The following is a 24,593-nucleotide window of genomic DNA, read 5'->3' on the forward strand; positions in this document are numbered from 1 at the left end:
AGGATTTTTTTTTCCAGCATGAAGTTAAATCAGCCGGATATAACGTGCTGACACACATTTAATCAGAAAAATAGATATGCATCCACATGACTGCTCCACAAACCCGAACACACACACACACAGTAATAAAGACCCTCCCGGCCCTATCAGATGTTGGGGGGCTTTTTGTGCGTCTGCCCGCAGGGACTATGAGGTTTAATCAAGCAGCAGGCCTGTGTTGGTTTACTGTGGCATTAAGGATAAAAATAGGCTGCAAGGAGCTGACTCCACTGGGTAGCAGAGCTGTCCACACAGCTGCAAGTCATGCTGTGTGTGTGTCTGTGTGTGTTTGTGGTGTCCTTGCTCTGAAGCATTTCCCCAATTTGTGCTGTTTCATTGGGGGCTGTTATTGTTTTCGTGAGGGCGAGGACGTCCTACGGAACGTGGCGTTGTGATTTACCATCGGTTAGTGTGTCTGTGTGTGTGCGTGCGCCGATGAAACATCACATGACAGAACAAAGTGGGTCTCTGTTCTCCCTCACATGAGGATTACTTATCATTAGATGGTAAACTACTTTTTCTACACAGCAGTTAAACTCGGCCTCAAGCTGTGAGAATGCGGCTCTATAGTTTGTGCGTTTGTTTTGTCCCCCTCGTGTGTATGTTTGTGTTTTGGTGCCTCATTCTGTGTGTGTGTGTGTGTGTGTGCAGGATCTGGAGCTTCGTCAAACTTTCATCAAGGCTGCAAGCTGAGCTCATTTAACATGAGGAGAGAAAGCTGCCATCAAGGGGGATTCTGGGTAAAAGAAATATAACCGCTTCGGGCCGCTAGTCTGCATAGTAACACATTAACAGTCAAGGTGTGTGAGCGCGTGTGTGTGTTTGTGCTTCTGTGTACAACCACAAAAACAAGTGTAAAGGTCTTGTGGCTCCGGCCGGCGGGGAATTAATTCATCAATGAAGGATTTTATTTCCAGGACAGTAGAAACATGTTCATTTTATAAGGATATAGAATAAAGACAATAACTGAGTCAGGACACAGCCGGAGCGCCGTCCTGCTCTGCCTCTGCTGCCGCCACCTTACACCACCCGAACCTGCCCCACCCTCCAGCTAAAGCACAGACGGACGGCACTGATGGACAACGTGACGCCGTGACCTTCCACAGTTATCGGTGAATAATGGAAGACATCAGAACAAAGCCTGTGTCTGCGTTTGACTGAATCACGACTGTGGGAAACGGCGTTTAACTGGACCGTGATTACCTCCGTGAGCTACAGTGAGCGTGACAGCTCCAGATTGTTGACTGTTGTGTTGGTGAACGGGCCAAATCGGCCGTTTAACACCACAATAAATAACTAAGAAGCACGTTGCTGCGGCAGCTCACAGGATGTTTGGCCTCTGGGTTTTATTCCGCCGCTCCTTTAAAAACCTCCAGCATCTTAAAAATGGGAGAAAGATATTTATATTAAAAAGAAAAAAAAAAAAGTTGGCTCAATCTCAGTCAGTTTCCACAGTGCTGATGGTTGGTGCTTAGTGTAACACTGAATCAGATCTGAGCCAGAGCTGACTGAGCGTCTGACCTGCAATCAGCCGGATGGATCAACATGTCGAAATCGACTTGATTTGACAAAGAGAAATGGAGGACGAGGCAGAAACGGGATAAATTAGTCTGAGATGAAAGGGAGGAGAAGGAGAAAGGGGAAACGCCCGGGAGAGACTGTCAGAGAGAGATGGACAGATGAAGAGAGGAGAACAGGAAGATGAAAAAGATGAACGCAGCCGCTTCGACCACTCGTAGTTACGCAACCTGTCGACGGTTCAAAGTGTCACAGAGTTCAAACGGGTTCGTCTTTCTATTCAAAACTTCAAAAATTCAAATCTCCCCCCAGGAGGGCGCGGCAGGAAGGTGGAGTTGGAAATGGTAGTGTTGGATTTTTCAGATTCATTAACTGTTGAGTCACTTTTTGAATCGTCTTGATTTGCAGAGCAGAACAAAGTGACGGCTTCAGGTAGATTTGAGGTCGGTGAAATATTCAGTTTTTAACAACATACAACAACAAACAACAATTTTTTTTTCTGGAGGGTCTGAAACTGAAACGTGTGTTTGGCTGACTGTTCTTTAACATTTCAGAAAGCTTATGAGGATAAAGTGAGCGGACTTCTAGTTGCCGCTCTACTTTTTACCTTTCATTTATTTATCTTTTAATGCTTCCCCGTGAGCTGGAGGTGACACCTCGACCACGTTAAGTGTTGAAAGTGTAGTTTTATGTTCCGTGCTTTATTGGGTTTAAATGTCACGGGCAGATCTCAGCTCACTGACTGATAATTTGGGAGAATGCCCGTCGAAGCGAAGATGGGTTAATTGGTGTGCATGCATGAGTGTGAATGACAGATGGGCCTCGGGACTCCCGCCATAGATCCCAAAGGGTCTATCCACCCACCACGCTGTGTTCAGGTTTCCATATCTCTTGAGACCAGAACTGTATCTAAAAAGCCCCCCCCACCCCCCCCAACGCCTCCTTCTCTTCAGCCAGTGCCGGCTCCTAATTTGCTGTTTGGCAGCCCGTCTCTGCTCTGACCTAGAAAACCAAATCGAGCTTGGAGTCAATGTGGAGCCACCTCAGGAGTGGAGCATAAATCAGGTCGGTTAGCGCCGAAAACAGCCGCATGGCTGTCGACGTGCCAAGGTTTAATTTCTTCACATTTACAGCCTGAAATTTCCGATGGTGCTGATCCGTGATCGCCAGGATGTGACGGACGGCTCGGGGCGGAGTGGAAGTCGGAAACTGAGGCGGCGCTCATCGTGCATTTTCTACAAAAAAAAAAAAAGAAAGACCACAATCACATAAAGTTTTAGTTTTTTGAGACCGAGATTCTGACCTCCAAACATCCCTGTTCCACTTTCCCGTCCATACTAGTGTTTCAGTGTGGCTTTATGTCATCCGACAAATGTCTGAATGAACATTTTCATATGGACGCAGTAAAACTGGGAAAGCTGTTGCGTTTGATTTTTGTAATAATTTCAGCACAATTTTATGAAGTCATTCGGATGTCGTGGGAGAAAATGTTACTTATCAGAGTTTAAACTGTGATTTATTTATTTTTCATTCTAGAAACAGCTCTGGACGGATAAAGGAATGAAGCTAACCTTAGCCACAAAGCAGACGCAAAAACTCCCAAAAAGTCCAGGGGAGTTTCTTAACGCGGCTCTGAGATAATAAAAGAACAGGTATTGGTGTTGTGAACTGGGTGAAGCTGACCCGACCCCACCTGACTGAAACAGGAGCTCACAGATCAACAGATCCATTTATCGACGTGGCCGCGTCATCGCAGCGAAGGCGTAACTGGCAGCACAGCAGCTGACAGGAAGTGTTGATTAAAAGCCCCGCAGCTGGAAACCAGCATCACTTTGGACTGTTTGGACAAGAAAGCTCTTCTGGCTGAGCAGCTGCGATCGTGTTCCTCCTCCAGGCTCTCCGATTACTCCACACATTTCCATCATTCAGCCGAGAGCTGAATGCACGACTGAATTCATGTCGTATCGGTAACACACTCTTTGTCCTTCAGTGCTTTTAAACGCCAATAAACATCCCCGATCGTCACAGTAACACAACAGTTGTGTTACATAATCTGACAACATTACATAATCTTCACCAGTTGGAAAAACAGATTTCTGTGGTGTCCGTATTTATTTTGTTGTTGTTTTGTGGTTAAACAAAAGCTGGAACTGATTTGTTTTTTTTTTTTAACTTTCATTATTGATTTCATTTAATTTGATCCAAATGTTTAAAACGTCCAAAGGGGGGAAAAAAAAACTCACTAAACTGCAGCACTATTTTATCTGAACCAAGTTTCACCAGAATTTAAATTTGAACTTCATAACCAATAAATCAAGTCAGCACAATGTTTAAAGGTGCCTTGAAATTAAATAGCAGCACTTGAATTAGATGAGCGAGTTCGTGGTTTTGGATTTATCATTTAATTCAAGCTAAGGTTTCTTTTATGAATATTTTATTGTAGATACAGGAACTCATCCCATCCCATAAAACCCAATTTTTGGTTAAACTTTATTCATTTATTCATAAATCATAACTGGAATGATTTGGAACCGCTTTAGCTTCTAGAGAACAGCTCGTGATAATGATATCATTATTCCAACGATGACTGAAGATCATCAACACTCAGATAATTTGTTCCAAGCGCCGCTGTGATGATCAGGAGCTGAGCTGCAGTTGTGATTCATTGTTCATTGTTGTGCTTCAGTAGATTTAAAGAAAGCGTCTTTTCTCGTGTACTTCCTGTTATTTGGGGGCGGACCCCTTCTCCTGGCCCCTCCCCCTTTCCGCAGTTTCCAGTTTTCCCACGTTTTTTTGCGAGCGCCTCGAATGGCTGCTGCGAGTTCATTAAACCTTAAATTGGCGATGCGCTTTGCGTGGAGGACACTGAGCATCCTCCGCCTCCTTCGCCTGTCTCCACCTGTCTCCACCTTCTCCTGCAGCGATCCATCACTGGTTCCCTCCTCTCTCTCTTTTTCTGGCTCTGTTCCCTGAACCCTCTCACCCACTGAGTACAACATGCCTGTAAAGGTTGATGCTAATAATACTGAGATCTCGCCGGGAGCTCTCGGCCGCAGCTCCACTTGTAAATACTAGAGTTACTGCTGCTTCCCTTGTAAATATACTGACATTACCCCCCCTCTCCTCCAAACCAGCAGGTAAACATCGTATTTAATTGGTTTTAAGCAGTGGCAGCTGTGGCCTGTCACTCATAATGGAGACATCAGAAATATCAGCTAATGAACTGTCATGTAATAAAATGCTGTAGCTGTTGTTGTAATCTGACAAACACAACATTGAAATATAAAACAGGGCTGTCGACCGTCTTGTTTTTGTTTTTGCATCACCTGCTTTCTGGTCTGTTTTCCTCTAAGTGGGAGCATCACTTTTCAAAACGAGCATCATGTTGTTTTGAAGAACTTGAACCATAAACTCATCAGGAAAACGTTTACTGAGCTGATAAATCAGGGAGGAGGAGGGGCATTTTCCCATAGACTTCAATATAATCTGAGTGCTTTTTAGCCCAAAGTCTGTGGGTTAAAGTAGTGAAAAAAGAAATGAATAGATGATATCATAGTTAAACACTCATCAGCCTTCTCTGCTGTATTCAGATCGAAACCTGGATTAAATTTAATAAAGAGATCGGCAGTTGGCACTGACTTTTTTTTCATAATAAAAGTTCACCTGAATGCAGAAATACAAAATAAAAGCCCATGTTACAAACCATAACAAGCCGGAGTGCATAATGAGGCTTTCCTTTCGTGACAGCCGATTGATCCGGTGGATCGATGGCGCCTCGGGGATTCCCAGCGTCCAACAGCTGATGGGAGGGTTTAGCTCCTCTGGCTATAACCCTCAGCCTTTAATAGGATGGCCTCTGACCTCTGACCTCTGAGCCTGGCAAACAGGAAGTGCAGTTGAATAAGGTGCAAGGTCTGACTCTGCCTAATGGGAATGAGCTTCAGCTACTCATGAGTGAGGATATGAAACTAAACAATTTTAAAGGCGTCATTTTGAATCAAAGCAGGGTCACATGTTGTGTATACACGATATCAGCTGGTATTTGTGAAGTAAACCACTTCAACGCTGATGAGCGACGGTCCAGACGAGCAGCAGCCGGCCGCCTGGTCTCCGCCGCTGCGTAAATATTTACAGGAAGAGCCGACGAGCCGAAGGCCAATTTAAAGATGGCACCGCATCAGTCCTGATTATTTACTTTGGAGCTCTGCGCAGACGCTGCCTCCGCTGCTTACTGGAGATTAAGGCGCCTGCTGTTGTGTTTAGAGCTCAGCAGTTGAATTATTGTTGTTTTTCTAAACAAAGACACTAAAGAACTCCCGGTTCCATCTTCTCATCACTGAGTTTTTCTTGGTTTTTAGTGATAGCCGATGGTGTTTTTGCTTTGAATTTCCCCATTTTGAGGGTTGATTATGTCAACGAGTCTCCTCACAAAGACAGAAGAGCAGGAAGAAAGAAACATTTTCCTTCAGTCGTAGTTTTCGCTGGTTTTTTTTCCGGTTTTCACCAACTGAATCATCTTTGTATTGTTGCACACACCTTTCCGTGGTGGTGTGTGTGTTGATGTTGGCCTGCTCCCAGTTGGCCGACGGCATCAACCGCTGCCTCCATCTTCCCGGGATTCACCTATAAATCTTGACACTCGTGCTCTTTTTTTTTTTTGTGTGTGTGTGTGTGCGCGTTTTGACTTTCCAAACTCTCTTCATCTCCTTCTTTGGCAAAGCGTCTCTCAGCACCTTCCTGTCGCTTGTCCCTCTTTGTCTCTGATTCACTCTCTGGCGCTTTGTCTCCTTTCTCGCCTCCACACTTCATCTCAAACGTCTCTCGCCCGGTTATTAAATATTCCTCCCTCACCAGCCTTCTGTCGCCGGTAGATGTGAATCATGGTTCTTTAAAATAAACTTGTTATTTAACAGCTTGTTCAGCGGCGTTGACGGAAGAGCGGGTTTGTAGTTTGTAAGATGCTTTTTGCTCCTTCATTCACCTTTCACGATAAAACTGGAGCGCTTCCTGCAGCTCGGTGATTTAATCATCGGTGAATTTCTGCAGCAGAGAATCCTCTTCGTCTTCCTCCTGCAGTCTGCTCTCTGCCTGAGTTTGTGTCTGGAGATTGTGCGCTGTAGTCTCTCACCACCACTTATGGTCAGAGGCTTTGGTCTCGGCGCAGCTGCCGTGCTGCAGCCAAGTTGGTTTCGGTCGGGTATTATTTGACCGTTGGATTACAGCGAGCGGTCAGGATGATTGAGAGCAGGTGTTATTGTTGCCGAGCTCCACTCGCCGGATTTTTACTGTCATCGTTTGCAGTGAAAATAAAACGCAGCAGGCGCTCACCATCCCACCATCTGCCAAATTAACTACACTTAAATTGTGTTTTTTTTTAACTCACAACAAATTATCAGTAAATCAGTTTGCTCTTCGTGTTTAAGAGTAGTTCAGTTCTACTGTTACATTGTTGTACAAGTTTAAATATCCTACACGTGAACTGTACAGTTTCTGGATTACAGATTTTCTTCTTAAAGTGTGTGTCTTTGTCATGGTTTTGTTTCAGTTGTGTCTGAATGGACTGCTGAGTGCTCAGATTTGATTTGATTTTCATGTTCCTGAAGTCCCCCCCCCCAGGATGTTGCTGAACACTTTCTGCCAATGTTACGTTTCCCTCGTGTGTTTGTTTGTTTTCATTTTTTTTTTTTTTAGATGTAAAAGCGATGCTTGTCATGCCGAGCTGCCCAAACATCTGCTGAACATGAATCTGTTTACATTCTCCAAAGTTGGAAGATGAATGATGAACATTAGAAGGTGCAGCTGTGCAGCTGAAGGCTCTTTGCTCATCTCGCTTCTTTTAATTTATTTTTATTTTTGTCAGCCGGTCCGGACCTTGAATGAACCCATGATGATACCTGGTCCGGTCTGTGACACCCAGCTCAACATTATCCAGTAACCAGCTCAAAAGACTTGATCCCTCACCTCCGTCTGCCTGTGAAACCCGAGAGCGGCCGCGGCTGCTGCAGTGCTGAGTGGTGGTGGAGTCGGACAGGCGGGTGGTGGGAAGAAATGGGGGGGCTGGTATGAATGACGTCCAGGAGATCTGGAGCTGAGACTGTTTGATGTGATTAAAACTGATCTTCACCTCCTCCCTCTTCTCTCTCCAGGCCCAGAGGAAGGAGGTGTTCCTCCAGGAGCGGTACGGACACTACAGCCTGACCGACCCTTTCCTGGCTCTTCAGAGGGACTTTGAATGCGGCGTCCCCAGAGGAGACGCCGAACGGCGGCCTCTGGGCTCCAGCCCCATCTCTGTCCTGGAGGCCGTCATGGCGCACTGCAGGAAGATGCAGGAACGCATGTCAGCCCAGCTGGCTGCCGCCGAGAGCCGCCAGAAGAGGGTAAGACACCGAGAGGGGGATGCATTGTCCCCAAAAGATCATCCTGCTGCGCTCGTGTTGCACCGACAGCAGAGCCGGAGTTCCTACAGAGCCAAAGGCGCCATCGATTAGTTTGTGTTGATGTAAAATTAGCTGTCAGATTAAGACGTGGTCTGTGTTTACACCATCTCCTGTCCGACCACAGATTGTGTTTATTTACTCACAAATATCTGCAGCACAAAGTCGATGGAGGAAATTTGTCTTCCTGTGCGTGTTGATATTTTCAGTATATGCTTGAGCATCAGATGATGAGGATTGGAGCAACATTGTGTGTGTGTGTGTGTGTGTGTGTGTGTGTGTGTGAACTTAATTCTGGTGTGTCATTTCTATTTTGGATGGCTGACGGTGTGTGTGTGTGTTTGTGTCTTTAGGATTATGTGGCTCTCATTAACTGGACAGCCAGATGTCTGCTGTGGCTTTGTCCCATTTTTTTTCTCCGTCCCTGTTCAGGAATATGGATGTGTCAAAGTGTTTGGTTGTGAGGCTGGCAGAATGACCGTGGGTGAGTAATAGAGGAAACACCGTGTGTGTGTGTGTGTGTGTGTGTCCTGTACCTGAACCTTGTTGTGATAACAGAGATGATACTGTTTTTGAGCCAAGCTGAAGCTGTGTAACCGCAGACACACACATACAGATGGAGCTATGGAAGAAGGAAGGAAGGGCGAGGTAGGAGTTGGCTGTTTTCAAAGGAAAGCTGGTTAAATAGAGTTTGTGTATCAGTGTGTGAACACACACACACACACACTACGCTGGTGAGTTGGACCAAAATGTTTTTGTTCACTTAGATTGGAGAATAAAGTTGTATCTTTTTTAATAACCCCATTCTCTTAGAGAGAGAGAGAGATTTGGCTCCAAGGATGAGGATGGAAGATTAAAGCTAATTGTGGCATCGTCTTTTTAAGGCGGAGAACCTGGACCACAGACTGACTGCAGGACTGGATGTTGTGTCTGGGTCAATAAAGTGAAACCAAAAATAAAGAGTCTCAAACATCTGTTCTATGTGACCACCATCAGAGGACGACTCAGTCAGATTGTGTCGTGCCAGCTCAACATGATGTTGATTTTTAAAGCAATCGGCCCGTTTAGAGGAACGTAGACTTTCTAAAACAAAATAAAAATGGCAAAATTGCAAACTCAAGGCTTTAAAAACATCAGTTGACAAACCCCTGGGTGATGTTCTCTGTCTTCATCAGAGCATCCTCCACGAAAAAAACGGAAAAAACGCTAAAGGAATGCTGTTTTCTGGGGGTGGAGACAGCGCTGCCAGAATGTTTTGACCTTGAGAGGCATTTGATTGATTTGACCTTAAAATGAATGAGAAAATAAAACAAAAGCAACAGTTTACCCTCTTCAGCGCAGAATAAATCGCCCGTGTCGCCGCTGATTGCCCAGTCGTAGCTGAACGGTCACCGGCAGGGCATGACGCTGTCGCCTTTAACCTTTCAGAACCAACACGGCTGAAAGTCACGAGCTCGGAGCACTCGGAGGGCGCTCTAGTTGCCGGGTAGAGTGGATTTCACCGGGACAGTCAGCGCTATCTTTGTCCTCTCCATCCGTCTCCACTCCTGTCGTCCTCCTGTGAGTAAGCTGCTGAATTATCCATGAGGCGTCAGGCAAGCTGAAGGCGGGCGGGCGTCTGTACATAACACACTCAATCGGTTTATAGCCGTAATGAAACACCCCCCTGTTCTCTGCCTCATCTCCTGCATGAATCAGTCATGAATTCAGAATTCAAGTCTTGCCCCCTCTTCTGTTACGCCAACGATGACGACGACAAAGCAATTCTGTACTTGCGAGCTTTTGTGAGTGTCGTCAGATGTTGGTGTTGTGAGGCTGGAATTGGAAGCAAGGCCGCGACTGTTGCTGCTGAAATTCCTTTTTCCTAAAATAGTCCCCCGACCGCTGTCTCCTCCTCCTCATGCTTCCTCCTTCCCTCATCCCCTCATGATGGATCTTTCTTTTTTCTCCCGCCTTGTAATCTTTATTTAAATATTTCATTAGACAGTGGGAGATCTCAAGTCCGGAGGGCAACGGTGCTACCACAGGTATTCCTGGGAAAATGGTTTCATGTCATTATTATTTTAAGCAGGAGCAAAGATTGGACTCCCGGTGCACACATTTCTTTTGAGTTTAATGAGATCAGTGCAGACGAATTACTGCCGCATAGAAGCTCTGCAGAAGAAGTTGGAGGCTCATCCATCAAAAAAAAAAACAAAAAAAAAAACTGAAAACAGTCAGAATAAGTTGTAGCGTGATGCTTCCTGCTTTAAATCCGTTGTGAACATCGAGTCGTAAGAAAATCAACAGTTGGCTGGTGTCATGCTGTCAGTCTGCACGTGGCCAACTGGAGAACCGTAGATTTAGAGTTTGCTAATCCAGGTTCATGAAAAGGGGAGCGGTGTTGGAGAGTATCTGTCTGTATTTACACTGTACGGAGAGTTAGGAGGCTGCTACTGTTTGTAGATGACTCAGCAGCTCCTGATGTGTGTGTGTGTGTGTGTGTGTGGGGGGGGGTCAGACTCATGGTGGGGCTTTTTCAGATTCAGACTGGTGTCAGCAGATTTAAGCTCTTTTTCTGTTTGCAGTATTTTAACGAAGCTTTTCTCATTTCCATGTTTTCCTCCTCCTGTTTTGTCGGAGAGTTGGAAAAGTTTAAAATAGCGACAGAAATGCAGCCAGTTAACTGATTTTATAACCACAAAGTTGCCTGATAACATCAGCAAATACACAACATGAGTTAAAGACAAAGACTGTTGTTATTTCTGCTATATTTGGAAGTGAAAATATTATCGCACGGGGGGAAAGTTAGAAGCTTGTTTATGTCAGAAGTAGCCAAACCCAACATCGTCTCGCTCGGTACGTCCGATGACTCCTCTCTACGGAAAGTAGCTCAGATTGGTCCAAAAAAGTTGCTGTTCCTTGAAGTCTTTTGAAAAAAATCTGCCCACACAGCAGTTGGAATTATCAATCCGCTTACACTCCAAGGTCGGGCGAAAAGCTTTGACGATCCAGTGAGCACTTCTGTCGGCACCATTTTAGAGGATTTCCCAACTGTGCCTTTGTGTCACAGCGGTGTCAGTGTTTGCTGAATTTAATTGCCACTCACGATTTATAAACTCGTCTTAATCCTGTCTGGTTTTGGTCTGAGCTGCCCAGCGAGTCTCCACCACGACAGCATCTCTGACTTTGTTCTCCGGAGGCTTTGAGGCTGATTTACAACAGACATAATCCTCACCCAATTAGCAGCTCGCCGTAGCACTTCCTTTTGAGTAACAACTGGCATTCCCTCCACGCCTCCCTCGCTCCTCCGCAGCATCAGCTGGTGCTCACATGTTCTCCCCGATGGTTTGGAGTCAGGCTGGCGGAGGAGCAGAGGAAGGGGGTCTAGTTTGCGACGAGGGCAGCAGGTTGTCGACTCTTTTGTTTCAAGGCTTGTTAGAGCGGCGAAGTCTTGGGGAGTGGGCGGGGAGCCTCGGGTTAAGCCTTGTTACCCTCCATGTATCCAGCACCGAGCTAACAATAGCAGCGGTGCTCCAGATATAGAGGCCGTGACGCTGACAAGTCATGAAACGCCTGAAGAGGCTGTGATGCTTCGAATAGATAAATCAGACTCTTTCATTAATAAGGTTTGGTCTTTGTCAGATTTTCATCTGATCGATCCTCCTTGCCTGCCCATTAAATCAAGTTCATTCCTTCCATCTGATTTCCTTTTGGTCATTTCATCTCTCTTCAGCTTAGTGACTAAAAACTGATATGATCAGTTCCATTACAGAGAAATCCAAGCAGATGTTTTCTGTCTAATACAGAGATGGCAGGAATACGTGTTTGTGCTCCCGGTTTCCTGTGTTATGCAGGTGATGGATGATATATGCTAAGTGTATCACAGACAGTTGGCATGGCGATGATGTTCATGGAGCTTGTGGTTTGATCGCTGATGCTCCGAAAAGAAAAGATAAATGTGTCAGTTATTAGTTATCAGTTATTAATAAATCTGTAACAGAAGGGAATCGACAACAAGCACAAGTCACCCACGTTTTGATCTCTAGGTACCCGTTGATTTGTGCAACAGACACCTGACACTGTGTTCATGTTTCTTCCAGCTGGAGATGGAGAAGCTGCAGCTTCAGAGTTTGGAGCAGGAGCACCGCAAGCTGACGGCGCAGCTGAAGGATGAACGAGAGAAGAACAAGCACATCGTCATGATGTTGGTCCGAGAGTGTAAGCAGCTCGCCACGCGGGTGGTCGAGGAGTCGCAGCGCTTCGACGAACTCCAAGCACGCCTGGACGAGGAGAGTCGCACCTCTGGCCGGCTGCAGGAGGAGCTAAGCACCGAGCGGCAGCGCAGCCAACAGATGGAGGCCAAGATGGAGAAACAGCTGTCCGAGTTTGATACAGAACGGGAACAGCTGCGCGCCAGGCTGGGCCGCGAGGAGGCTGAGAGCCAGAGTCTGCGGCAGCAGGTGGAGCAGCTCAGGACTGAACAAGGCGGCGGGAAGGATGCTGCTGTCGCCCAACCTGCTGCTGCCACCAGCACGCCACCCAAACCTAAACCCCTGACATCTGTTTCCGTAGCCACAGAGCCCATCAGCTCTCGAACGGCGTCTTGCCAAACGGACCTGCCCCCCACTGAGGTGGAGGGCCCCAAGAAGACACCCCTCACCATACCCGTCAAACCAACCCCTGCCAACTATGTCGGCCTGAGTCTGCCAAAGACGTCTGGCCGGGGGATCGTCCACAGCAGCTCAGGAGGGCTGGCACAGACAGAGAATGGCTCAGAGGGCCAGCCCCCCCACGGCTTACCCACCGGGCTCAGCCCCCGTGTCCAGGCGGCCCGTTACAAGTTCCAGGAACAGGACCAAAATGGCACAGCGTCCCAGAGTCCACCGGCCCGTGACCTGTCCCCCACTAACCGCGACAACTTTGCCGCCAAGCAGCAAGCCCGTCACACCGTCACGCAGGTTCTGTCGCGCTTCACCAGCCCTCCGGCAGGAGGCGCCGGACCCCTGCGTCCAGGTCTGCCTCACTCTGCCTCAGAAGGAGGCCCTTTTCCCAGCCGCCTGAGCCATCCCATTGGCCTCAAGTCGCCGACGGTGGCCAGGATCGACCGGGGAAACCCTCCCCCTATCCCTCCCAAAAAGCCAGGGCTTTCCCAGACCCCCTCTCCTCCTCACCCACCTATCAAGGTGGTGGGGGACAGCAGCCGTTCCCCTGGGGCGGGGTTAAAACCCGCCACGCCCCAGCTGCCACCCAAACCCGCCCTGGACCTGGTCCCAGCCCTGACTGCCTCTCAGGTGGGTGCCTGCCCCCAGTCCCGCTCTCCGGGGCTCAGCCGGGGCCCTCAGCGGCAGCCGGCAGCAGCATGTGCAGAGTGCCCCCCCGTCATCAGCCCCGCCACCACTGTCAGTAGCCCCTGCTCCATAAACCCTCCCTCCACCACCTCCTCCTCCTCCATTAGCGCTCCATCCTCCCGTAGCTCCCGTGCCTCAGCAGGCAGCCCCCTGGCAACAGCATCAGGTAAAGGGGCTCCTCTGTGCTCCGTCTCCCTCCAGCTCTTCTGCCTCTCCTCTCCCGCTGTCTCTCCACGGTTGATGCTAGCCTAGCGTAGCCGAGCATAGTGATCAGGTCACCGCGAATCCGGTCTTACTGCAGGAATGCGACGCAGAATAGCACTGGGGTCAGTTCGGTTTGTGGTAGATCCGATGTCGCTCGCTGCATTCTCTCTACTCACCTCTCCTTCTCATGTCCTCGCTCTGGACACTTTTGTCTCCCAGGTGGTCACATTTTTCCATCGGTTGGTTAGCTGTGTCTCGGAAGGAAAAAGTCAGGGTGGATTGAGGCAAACCAGATATTCCCCTCTTGGGTTCTCAGGCTGGTTTGTGGGCCTTCAGTAACCAGTAACCCCTATCCTTTCTGAAGCTGATGCCAGAGGCTGCTCTTGCCCTCCCTTCCCCTCTTCCCTTTCCGTTAGCATGCCACGGCCACTTTTCCACTTCCTGCACTCTTCCTGTGTTAGCTTTCATCAACTTGTCCTTCCTGTGTTACCGACGGCACTCTGTATGAGTCCTTTTGATATAAATCTTTACATTACATCTTTGGATGTGCTTGTTGTGCTTTGCTTGGTTGTACTTGTGTGGTATGAGTTAAGAATAATGCCAGTTTATTACAACCTGGGTGTTATCTCTGAATTTGGCCCATAATGCCGTCAGCAGAAAAAAAAAATGGCCTCACTAAAAAAAACATAGTTCATTCCTGACATCAGAGATTATCAGATCTTTTACTTGCATCACAGTTCATACAAAAAATTCTCAGTTCAATTCAAATCTACTTTACTTACTGTGGTTGTGTCCACAGAGATCCTTACCAACATTAAAGGTATTCTTACTGTTGGTTTCTTGACTCTCAAATTTTGTTAATCACGTTACTGAAACTTCGGAGAGCAAAATGAAGTTGGTAATAAACTGGAAATGTCCTTAAATATACCTGTTGAATATGTTGAACTTCTAAAACTCCTCCTGTTCTTTGCATGCAGATGTTTCCCGGATGTGAAACACATTAAAGCTGCACTGTCTCTTTGGATAACTAAGGTTGCCAACAAAGTAAAATGTAAAAAGAACTATTTGTAAGTTTAGCTATTGCTTCATAGCCACCGTTAGCATTAACAGCCAAACTTCACCCAGAGATGGAAAGCAGTTATTTTGGTTTTTGTTTTTGCTGCTTCTACCTGTTACTTTCATCAAATGAAGTTAGCTTGCTAACCAGCTAGCTAACTGTCATGCCACTTTTCCGATGCAGAGACAGCGCTGGTTTATATACTTAATATAACCTATTGTATTTAAACGAAGCAGTGCCAACATTAAGTAGTTCGCAGAATTTAAAAATATCTTTTATGGACTTTACATTACTGCTGCTCTGAGTTGATGATGGTGGCCATTAATAATGTAATGGCCATTTCAGGAGATTGGTATTAAAGGACATTATGAAGGCTAAAAGTCAGATTTCTCTCTTAAGGATTGGGTGAAAAGCATTTTAAGCCTTTCAGAGGTAATTTAATTTGACTGCAGGTCCGATAAAGCCGTTGCTCACTTGTGGGGGATAAATCCTATTCTGTTACTTCCAAGACTTATTTATTAGCATTTCCAGCCAGGGAACAATCTCACCCCTCTGCTGCCAGACACGTTTTTGCAGCCCTTGTACTTTTCTGGTACAACCATAATGGCGGCTGCGATCCTTGTCCTTGAGATACCCTGCAGCACTTTTTCTACACGCTACATATTTTTTCTGTTCTGTGAGACAAATGTCTGCACTCAAACTCTTTGTTCTCCCTTTTTCTAACTAATTTAACTAATTTTCAACCCATAAAAAAAACTGGTTTACAAACTGAAGTAGCAGCTTTAGACTTTGGCACATCAGCTCTCAGTAGAGCCGTAACGCTTTAGTTACAGTTTTTGTAAAGTTGTTGGTTTAGTAGTTAGAACTTTTCCTTGTTGTGTATTTAATCTGTTTGCTGTGTGTAATCAGTTAAAGCATTGCTCTGGAATTGAAACAGTACCCAACTAAATAATGTGTCCATAATGTCTGAATAATGTGGGTGAACGCTTGTATTGAAAGATGAATGCCATCTATCATGTTGTCAGTTATCCGATGTGATGACAGACTCTTTTGTCCGGCTGCAGGATGCTTCACACACTGATTTAATCCAACACCGTTACAAGAAGTCTGGAAAAGGTTTGAATTAAACCCAAAATTTCCAGAGCAATGATGACAACATTGGGAATCTGAAAATCTGAGTTTAGTGCATTATTTGTCTGGTTTCTATTTAGCACTCCTTTATGCTGCTTTAAAACTCTGAACTCTGTTAAACCCAATGATGGGTCCGAACCCACTAAACACGTCCGGTTGAATTTCAAGGAATTGTTTTTAAAATGCTGAGAAATATACCTGAAATAGTTCAGTTTAATAGGCATTCTTCAAAACATGCATTTGTCAACATTCAATGATTAAATTAAACAAAATAAGAAGACAATGAAATGTAATTTTCTTTTAGGCCTCACTTGGATTTAGTGTTTGGTGTTTATAAAACCACAGTTATCCTGGATTAGTTCCAGCTGAACCTGAAGTAAAGGATCAGTATGTCGTCCTACCAGTTCTCCACTAAACCTGCCTTTAATTCCACCGATTTGTTAGTAACATAATTTCCTCTCAGACAGGATTAAGAGAAAAGTGTACGGCTTCTTCATTCATTCTTCTCCTTCTTATCCGTTTCTGGATCGAGGGGGATGGTGAAGCCAATCCCAGGTCATCCAGGGTGAACACAGACATCAAAATAACATTAATAAGTTTTTCTTTTAATTCTTTTTCCTCGTATCGTTCACGTTTCCCTCAAATTCAGCCTGACGTGTTTGAAGTGTGTTTTCTCCGCTACACGTTGGAGTATTGAAGATTGCTTGCTGCACAACAGAAGCTTTTAGCTGTTAGCCTGTTAGCAACCAGCCATGTAAATTCACGAACAGCTCTGACTTCCCACCTGGTTCACCTGCTGCTCTGACACAAGAGACTGGACTACGACATGTTTGGATCTGAAGTGTTGTCTCCTTCCCTTCCGACCCGTCCGCCTCCTCCATTCTTTCCTCTCCCGTCCTCAGCACTTCTAGATCGCCTCCTCTCCCTCCTGCTCTCCCTCCTCCTGGTTTAACCTGTGCTGCTCCTGCTCCTCCTTCTCCTCCTCCTGCAGGCTGGTGTCCCTCCGTAGTCTCCTCTCTAAGTGGCGGTGGGCCTGCTGCCCTGGACGGCGGGCGCCCCCTGCTCCTCCAAGCTGCTTCCCAGGGAAATGTCACTTTATTGTCAATGCTGCTTAACCAACCAGACCCGACCACCACCACCTCCTCCTCCTCCTCCTCCTCTGCTACTACCACCACCACCACCATGTCCACCGACATCACCTCTACCACCGCCATGGAGAACAAGCCCAACCATCTTGACCAAGCACCCCACTTCTACCACCACCACAACCGAACCTCTGCCTTGTTTGCTGCTGCTCAAAACGGACACGCAGGTAACGGACAGACGGCTGCAGCCTCCTCAGGGCTTCACCGTGGATGGGCTTGTATTAGCCTGGGTGAAGTTCACCTTCAGAATCAAAAGCTAAGACTTGATGGATAATTTATGAGCTTCAGGCTCTGAATATTAAATGCTATTCAAAAATATAGAAAAATAAAGAATCCAGCATTTCCCCCGTTAGCGTTAAAAGTGGGAAACCTGTTAGCTTGACTTCCCTAATGAGTACAAACGCTCAGTCATTGTCCTTCTGTCTGACCATTCAAGTAGCCAGGGAAGTCACTGTTGCCATGGTTACTCATTCATCAGCGCACTGATGCAGACCGCCGGCTGAGCTGTGACGTTAGGTGTTAAGTTGTTTGTTGTGTTGCGCAGAAAGTTTGCCCACGGTGCATTTTAAAGCAGGCCGGCCCACTTGGGACCAGAAAACCCCGTCGGTGTTTTAGGTCCGAGGCGGATTGATTTCAAAGAGCACGGTCCAGGGAATACCCAGAGGCTCCTATTGACTGTTATTGATGGATAAACAACACAAAGGCCTCGCACAGGATCGATCAGCTCAGAGAGCACGTCTGATCTGCACAAATACATAAACTCCATTTTTAAATCTAAAAAAGTAACCTGTATTGAGTAATTTGATTCATATATATCCACACATGAATGTATGAATGAATACATAAATCAATTTCTCATCCTAAATGTAAAATGTTAATAATAGTAATAATAATAATTTCATGGCAATAGTACTTTTACCTAAAACTAAAAATTAACATAATTATATAATTTTAAATATTAAACACAGCAGACACGTGATGATATCATTTACTGTGATATTCATTCTGCTGTAAATATTTAACTTTTTCTAAGGTAGTTTCTTCAGTTAGTGCAATTTAAAGTAAAATATTTTCACTGGATCACTAACCTGGAGGAATTAGAGGCTGAATGAACTGATGTAAAGCAGAGCGTTGCTGAAGAACGTAAAGAATTTTTGCAAAGACAAGATAACTGGACACACTTACAAGCCTCCACAACAGAATGTATTTCCTGTTTTAATCATTAAGTCGCAGATTTTATTATTGTTATTATTTTTTATTTATTTTTGTGAAGCGTGAAGTCAAAGATCCAGCATTAGAGAAAACACACACAGACTCCTTCAGACGGAACACGACTTGGCTGCTCCTGAAATCAAACCTGTGACAGGTCCGAGACACAACATCTCCCTGCCACCTGCTTCTTTTTCACCGCAGCTGATTTCTCTTTTGCTCACTTTGTGGTCTATTTGAATCCTGTTTTCTCTCTGTGTCAGCTGTGCATGCATGAGGGCCCATTTGGTCATGCATCCAGATTTCACAGAGGGAGCAAGTCGTGAATCTGTGCCGTGTTTAGGAGACGTTGGTGACAGCTTATATCAATTATCAAAAGCTTTAAATCAAAGAAAATAAAAGCAAAATAGGAAATTTGTATTGGAAGGAAGTTTGATGTCTCTTTCCTGCATCGGTTCATTTTACTGTTCATTTTACACAACTGCATGTGCAGTTTGCAGAAAGGACAAAGACGCGGGGCAGATAAATGCCCTGTGCAGCTGCAGCTGATCCTATTATGTTAGCTGTCACCTCAACTCACATCTGGAACACATGCACACAACATACACGAGTACTACCCACAACTGTGTCTTGCAAGCAATTGAAGACGCACAATAATGAATGCATGGACACCCACGCCACATGGGCACACGCACAGCGCAGGTCTTTGTTGCTCCATCAGCGTGACTCACACAGACACATGCAGACAGACCTCACTCTTCATCCCAGTAGTATTTCACTGTCCTTGACTTTTCCTCAGTTTTTCTTCTTAACTGAGCCATTTGTTTGATCCACATTCACTTCTTCACGTGTGTCAACCGCTGTGAAGTCACCTGTTGTTTTGTATTTAGTCACTATCTTGTGTTGTGTTGGTTTTTTTTTTTTTTTTTTTTTCCTACTTTATGGTCTGCTCTCCCCATTTAAGAACTGAACCTCACGTTGTACAGTCGACTTGAAAGACATTTCCCATAGACTTCAATACAATCTGGCTTTGTGGCGTCGTCTCCTGATTGTCGTTGGATAAAAAGCAGACTACAGCATCTTCAGCGTTGGCTTCACTTTTAATATTTGGAGTCCGTGTCCACCTTTATAAACAGTCCGTGATACAAATATTCTGTTTCCCAGAAGAGCAGATACGTTGAGGATTTGAAAACACGCATGCTGGTGATGGTTGAGGTGAAAACATGAACGTCGAAGCTTCCCACAATAACAGAGTCATACATTTATCTCAACAAAGAGAACAGAGGCTTGATACGCTGCTCCGAATGCCCGACGTGCTGTACAGGGATTGTGTTGTACATGTTCATACTCAGAATATGTGAAACTATTTTTGGACGGACGTGGTGGGGGAGAGCTGAAGCTCCACTTCTGCTTCTGCCTCCTTTCTGCCGGCTTTCAGCGTAATCTCATAAAAGGTGCCTGCAGCTTTTTAATGGGCCCCTTTCTGTCCATATTGGAAGTCAAATGTGTTCTGCACAACCGTAACTGCTACTCGAATTCAACCAAATGGTTGTGGAACAAAGACAAAAGACTGACTCACGTCCCGGAAATGACGTCACCCACCAAACCAGCTTATTTTTCAGTTCATACAGATAAAAATAAACTAGTTCTCATTCAGTGTTTTTTTTTTTTTTTTTCCATTTCCAAATCATCTCTTTCATGTGTGCATTGACTTTTCCCATAAGACTTCCATCGAACGTGTTATCGTTATGACACTTTTTTTGGCTATATTTTTTAATAATTGAATATTTTTTTCCGAACCAACACCAACATACGTATTCTGAACATAATGAAAATGGCATTGAGTCACGTGATCCGTGCTCAGATAACAACATGTAGTAACGACCTTGATCCGGTTTCTGTCGCAACTGTAGCAGAAAAAATGTAAACCATAAATTAATTGTTTAATCCAAGTAAGACTTGTCTTTGGTAGCACTATTATTGTTATTATTTTAGGGTATAATCTCATCATCTGACGACGTGTCCTTTATTGTCTCACTGAATACGTTGATGGTTTCCGCTTCGTAGCCAAGATGGCGACCGCTGGAGAGAAGAAGAAAAACCCGCCGTTCAACTCAGGTTTTAATTTGAAACCTTAATGCTTTTAACCCCCTGCATAGCTTTAGTGTAAAATATTTGCCAATCTGAACCACAACAGAACCCTGATTGTCTGGACGTAACGTTAATTGAGATACAGCGCTAAGGATTATGGGAAATGTAGTAGTAGGCAGAAGGATTTCATTTTTTTAAAAACACGTTTTAAAATGAGCTTTGATTGTGAAAAAGTCAGAAGCTCTCCATTAATCTCTGAATTAAAATGACATTTAATGGTGGTGGTGTAAGATGCAAAGGGATTTGTTCTGTTTTTCCCAGAATTCCTAATCTGCAGTATCCATGGCAACAAGAAAAGGTGTCCTCTTTGACCCTGACATGTTGTAGTAGTTCTTACGATCTTCATTCATGTTTCATCACCGCCGCTCTGTGTTCTCTCTCTCAGAGTGCGTGAAGCTGCTGCTGTTTTCTGGATCGCCTGCTGATGTTTCAGATAAAAACGGACTCACATCTTTACACTTCGCTGCCGCCCACGGCCACGCTGGGTGAGCTTCAGCACGCACGCACGCACGCACACACACACACACACACACACACACACACTGGCTCCACAGTATTACTGCACTGATGTCCAGCTCCAGGTAATTCTTAATAATCCTACCACAGTGGTATTCTTTAAATGAGCAGTAATACCTGAAGCATGTCACCTATTTCATTTGTACTCATTCAGCTTTAACGCCCTCATTTATTACTCTACTTGCAGTATTTTTATTCCATGTTTCTTTTATATATAATTTTGTGTTTTACTGGGCATTGATAATAAAGGCATCGGAATGAATGTTTACAAAATGACAGGGAAAACTCATTTATACAATCTAATGCTTGGATTTGTCCGAAATGAAAGATATTTCATTCCTTCATCATCAGCATTATATGAAGCAGGATTCAGTGACCATCTGGCATCTTACCACATTAATTAACAGAAATAGTCAATGAGATTCTTCTTTTACTTCATGTGATTCATCTGAACCCTAAAAAACACTGAGTGCTTTAACCCTGTTTGATTTTCCTGCACTTCTTGGACCTGACCTTTGTCCGTCACATTGGCCCTCTGTCTGTTAGACACTGATGATATTACAGCAGCAGTATTTTCTCTTGATGACTCATGACACACATTTCACTACAAGACAGCCACAACTAGACCTTCCATGTGTGACAAACCCGCCGCTGCGGCATCGCTCGCCACGCTGAGTCTCTGGGGCCCAAAACAAATGCCAGCATGTCTGCTCAGCACTGTCACCCCACCAGTTTGATCCCCGATGTTCACTGCGGCACACAGTCCAGACTGTCAGCTCCGCATCACCTGTGAAGCTACATGAGGTGGTTTCCCTGCTGCTAAAATAATCCCAGCTCAGCGTTGAGAACGGGCAGCTGCCCCTTCATGTTTGCAGCTTTCACTTCTGCTTTAGTTTCTCCTCCTCAAACATCAGCCAGACTGACTCCAAGGGACTCATCTGCTGTCTGATCATTCACATTGATCCTGATCGATCGTCGGGATTCCACGTTTACAGCCAGAGAGTCTCTGTCAACCACAGTGTCTGGACTTGCCAAAAAACACGATGCCCAGGACCAGCTGGGGAATGTGCAGTGCTGTAATATCTGATCACGCTGTTATTTATAGAGGGGGGATATGCAAAGGCATGCAGACGCACACACACATACAGTGACACACACACACAGTTTTTTTTATGGGGTTAACTGGTTTTTCGGTGGTGGTGACTCATTGGAGAGGTTTTCCTCAGATGATCTGAGCTGCAGTCGATCGCTCTCTGTGTCACGACTGGTGTAAAGCTGAGTGACGTCTTCCTTTGTCTCTGACATTTGTAAAATTTTATAGGATTTATTATAAATCTGATATGTTTGTTTTATACACGAGCAAATTTAGACATCTGTTGTTACACCTGAAAAATAAACTTAAAACACGTTTTATGTGTCCAATACACACAAATGTACTGGATGGACTTAAGCTGCAGTTGTGGGTGAAGTCTGTGTTTGTATTGATGTCTCGTTGTGATGTAACATCCTTCCAGATGTGTGGAGGCGCTGCTGGCTGCAGGAGCTGCTGTGGATGCAGTGACGGCGGCGGAGGGACAGACGCCGCTGTTTCTGGCCAGTGAGGCAGGACGGCTGGACTGTGTCCGGCTCCTGCTGAGCGCCAGAGCCGATCGCTCACGCACCACCACAGTAAGTCTGCTCCGCCGCAAAGGTAATAGATCGTGTGCACGTGAGTGTGCAAACACGAGGTCATTCATTTTGTTGGCTTTATGTGAAACGTGTCCATATTGCAACTCTTCTGCTCACTGCCACGTTAAAAAAACTGTAAATAAGAATGATGGAATTAAAGGTTTTAGTGTTGTCCCACACTAAAAATGGACTTTTGATTAAATGATCTGCCAAGTGACTGAATGAAGGGAAATATAAAAATGAAAGTATATAAATAAAATTCATTCTGGTGAATATTTTCCCCCTGAAGGGAAACGACGAACACGCACTGATCACACTGCCTGGCTGCTTCACATGGTGGCTCCTCGGGGGGGAAAACTGGTGTGATCTGGAGATGTATGGGCTTCCTGGGTCTCCATGGCAACCATAGGGGGGCTATTAGTTGCCGTGGCAGCATGTGAAGGGTCCCTATATTTAGTTACCTGCTTTGTTCCACATTGAGCTCGGCTGCCCTGCTGAGCCGGAGAGCTGCTGGAGTCTGTATAACATACCCGACCTCTGCAGCGCTCGGGTATTTTTAGACGGCAGAAAATGTTGGCCAGTGTGTCCGGTCAAACGTAATGATTTCACATGGAGGAGGAGAGTCTGCAGTCGGAGTGTGTGTGTGACAGTCAGGACCCGTTAGTTAGCCCCGTTCAACCGGGCTTCGTTTTGGAGGTTGGAAGGCCTCGGACTGTGAACGTAGGCATCAAGTGCAACTTCTGAATGAAGGAACCATCATTCAGAGTGAAACATCATTCTATGTGACACAAGTCTGCGATGAATGTTCTAAAGTTCTAAAGCTCTAAAGTAAGGGTCTGTTCTCCTTGTGAATCCTTGACAATATCACAGAAGCTTGTGTGGTTCTCGGAATTTGAAGCAGTTTCCTCTAATTTCATAGTTTTGCCATTTTTTTCGATATTAGATTGCTGAATAACACAAAATACGACCATACAGATGTTACACGCAGGAATTTATCTTAAATGTTGCTGAACTTCAGTCTGACAGTTTTCTGACAGTTTTATTTTGTTTTTTTTTCCACGTTCGCAGGACGGCTGCACGGCTCTCCATGCAGCGGTGCGCTCAGGACACGTGGACACGCTGCGTCTCCTCCTCTGCCACTCACCGCTGGGTGACCCCGCCGTGACCCCTGACCCCTCCGGCACCCTGGCACTGCCTGCTGCCCTGCTGAACCAGGCCAACAGTGACGGCTGGACGGCCGCACACATGGCTGCTGCCCTGGGCCTCAAGGTGAAAATGAGACGGCAAAACACGTGAGCGCCAGAAATCTGCTGACTCACTCATCTTGGCTCTTTTAATGTCTTGTTTAGACTCCAGCACTTAATTTACTTTGCGAGCCAATCCAAATGGGAATTTTCTCTTTCATACATTAGCAAGAGCTTTATAACGTAACATATCATGTGTCGTGCTTGTTTTGGAGCTCTTTTGTCTCCCAGCGGCTAAAAACGCCTTCCCTCCAAATTTACTGCTGTTCTGCAGCTGTACTCTAATGTTCAAACATATTTATGTGCAGCACACTAACTCTGCTGACACACCGGCTAATACTCAGTCCACTACATCATCCGCTAAAGGCCCGTCCCGCCATCAGTTTCCACAGCGACAGGTAATGTGGAGGCTGACCTTGCTGGCTGGAAACATCCTGCAAAGGACCCACCGGAGCAGACGGACCGGCCTGAGACTCTGAGATGAATATCAATGAGGTCCACTCACTGAAAACTGCTTTTATAGAAGCACAGCAGCTTGAGCTGGAGACATATTAGTTTTTGGTTTTTGGTAATTGACGTCTCCATTCGTTGTGTGTGTGTGTAGGAGTGTCTGGAGGTGCTGTGCAGCCACAGAGAACAGGACATCGAGAGGAGAGATAAGTGCAATCGCACCATTCATGACGTGGCAACTGATGACTGCAAAGATCTACTGGAAAACCTCCGTGAGTGTGTTTTGTGTTTGAGAAGAACTTGGTTGTTGGCTTGATGACGTCGATGGCTTTTTAGTTTGTTCACAGCTGTGTGTAATAATTCACAGATGATTGCCATTAATCAATACTTTCAGTCCTGTATCTATATTTAATTTATCCTTTAAATGCAGGCTGATGTACAGCGGGCCAGCAAAGCACTGCTTCAGTTTCTGAAATACAGCAGAGGGGGGTGGGGAG

The 24,593-nt window shown here is 45.6% G+C and overlaps 1 protein-coding gene across 1 annotated transcript in view; it reads left to right on the forward strand.

Moving 5' to 3' along the window:
- cttnbp2 (cortactin binding protein 2) overlaps positions 1-24,593 on the forward strand; it is a 50,912-nt gene that overhangs the window by 15,568 nt on the left and 10,751 nt on the right. The window contains exons 3-9 of the mRNA XM_029522261.1: positions 7,704-7,934; positions 12,074-13,487; positions 16,705-17,025; positions 20,604-20,703; positions 22,249-22,402; positions 23,471-23,671; positions 24,251-24,368. Coding sequence (XP_029378121.1) covers positions 7,704-7,934; positions 12,074-13,487; positions 16,705-17,025; positions 20,604-20,703; positions 22,249-22,402; positions 23,471-23,671; positions 24,251-24,368 — 2,539 coding nt within the window. The remainder of the gene's footprint in view (positions 1-7,703; positions 7,935-12,073; positions 13,488-16,704; positions 17,026-20,603; positions 20,704-22,248; positions 22,403-23,470; positions 23,672-24,250; positions 24,369-24,593) is intronic.

The sequence above is a fragment of the Echeneis naucrates genome, chromosome 16 (genome assembly GCF_900963305.1).
Source record: "Echeneis naucrates chromosome 16, fEcheNa1.1, whole genome shotgun sequence".
In the NCBI taxonomy this organism is placed as follows: domain Eukaryota; kingdom Metazoa; phylum Chordata; class Actinopteri; order Carangiformes; family Echeneidae; genus Echeneis; species Echeneis naucrates.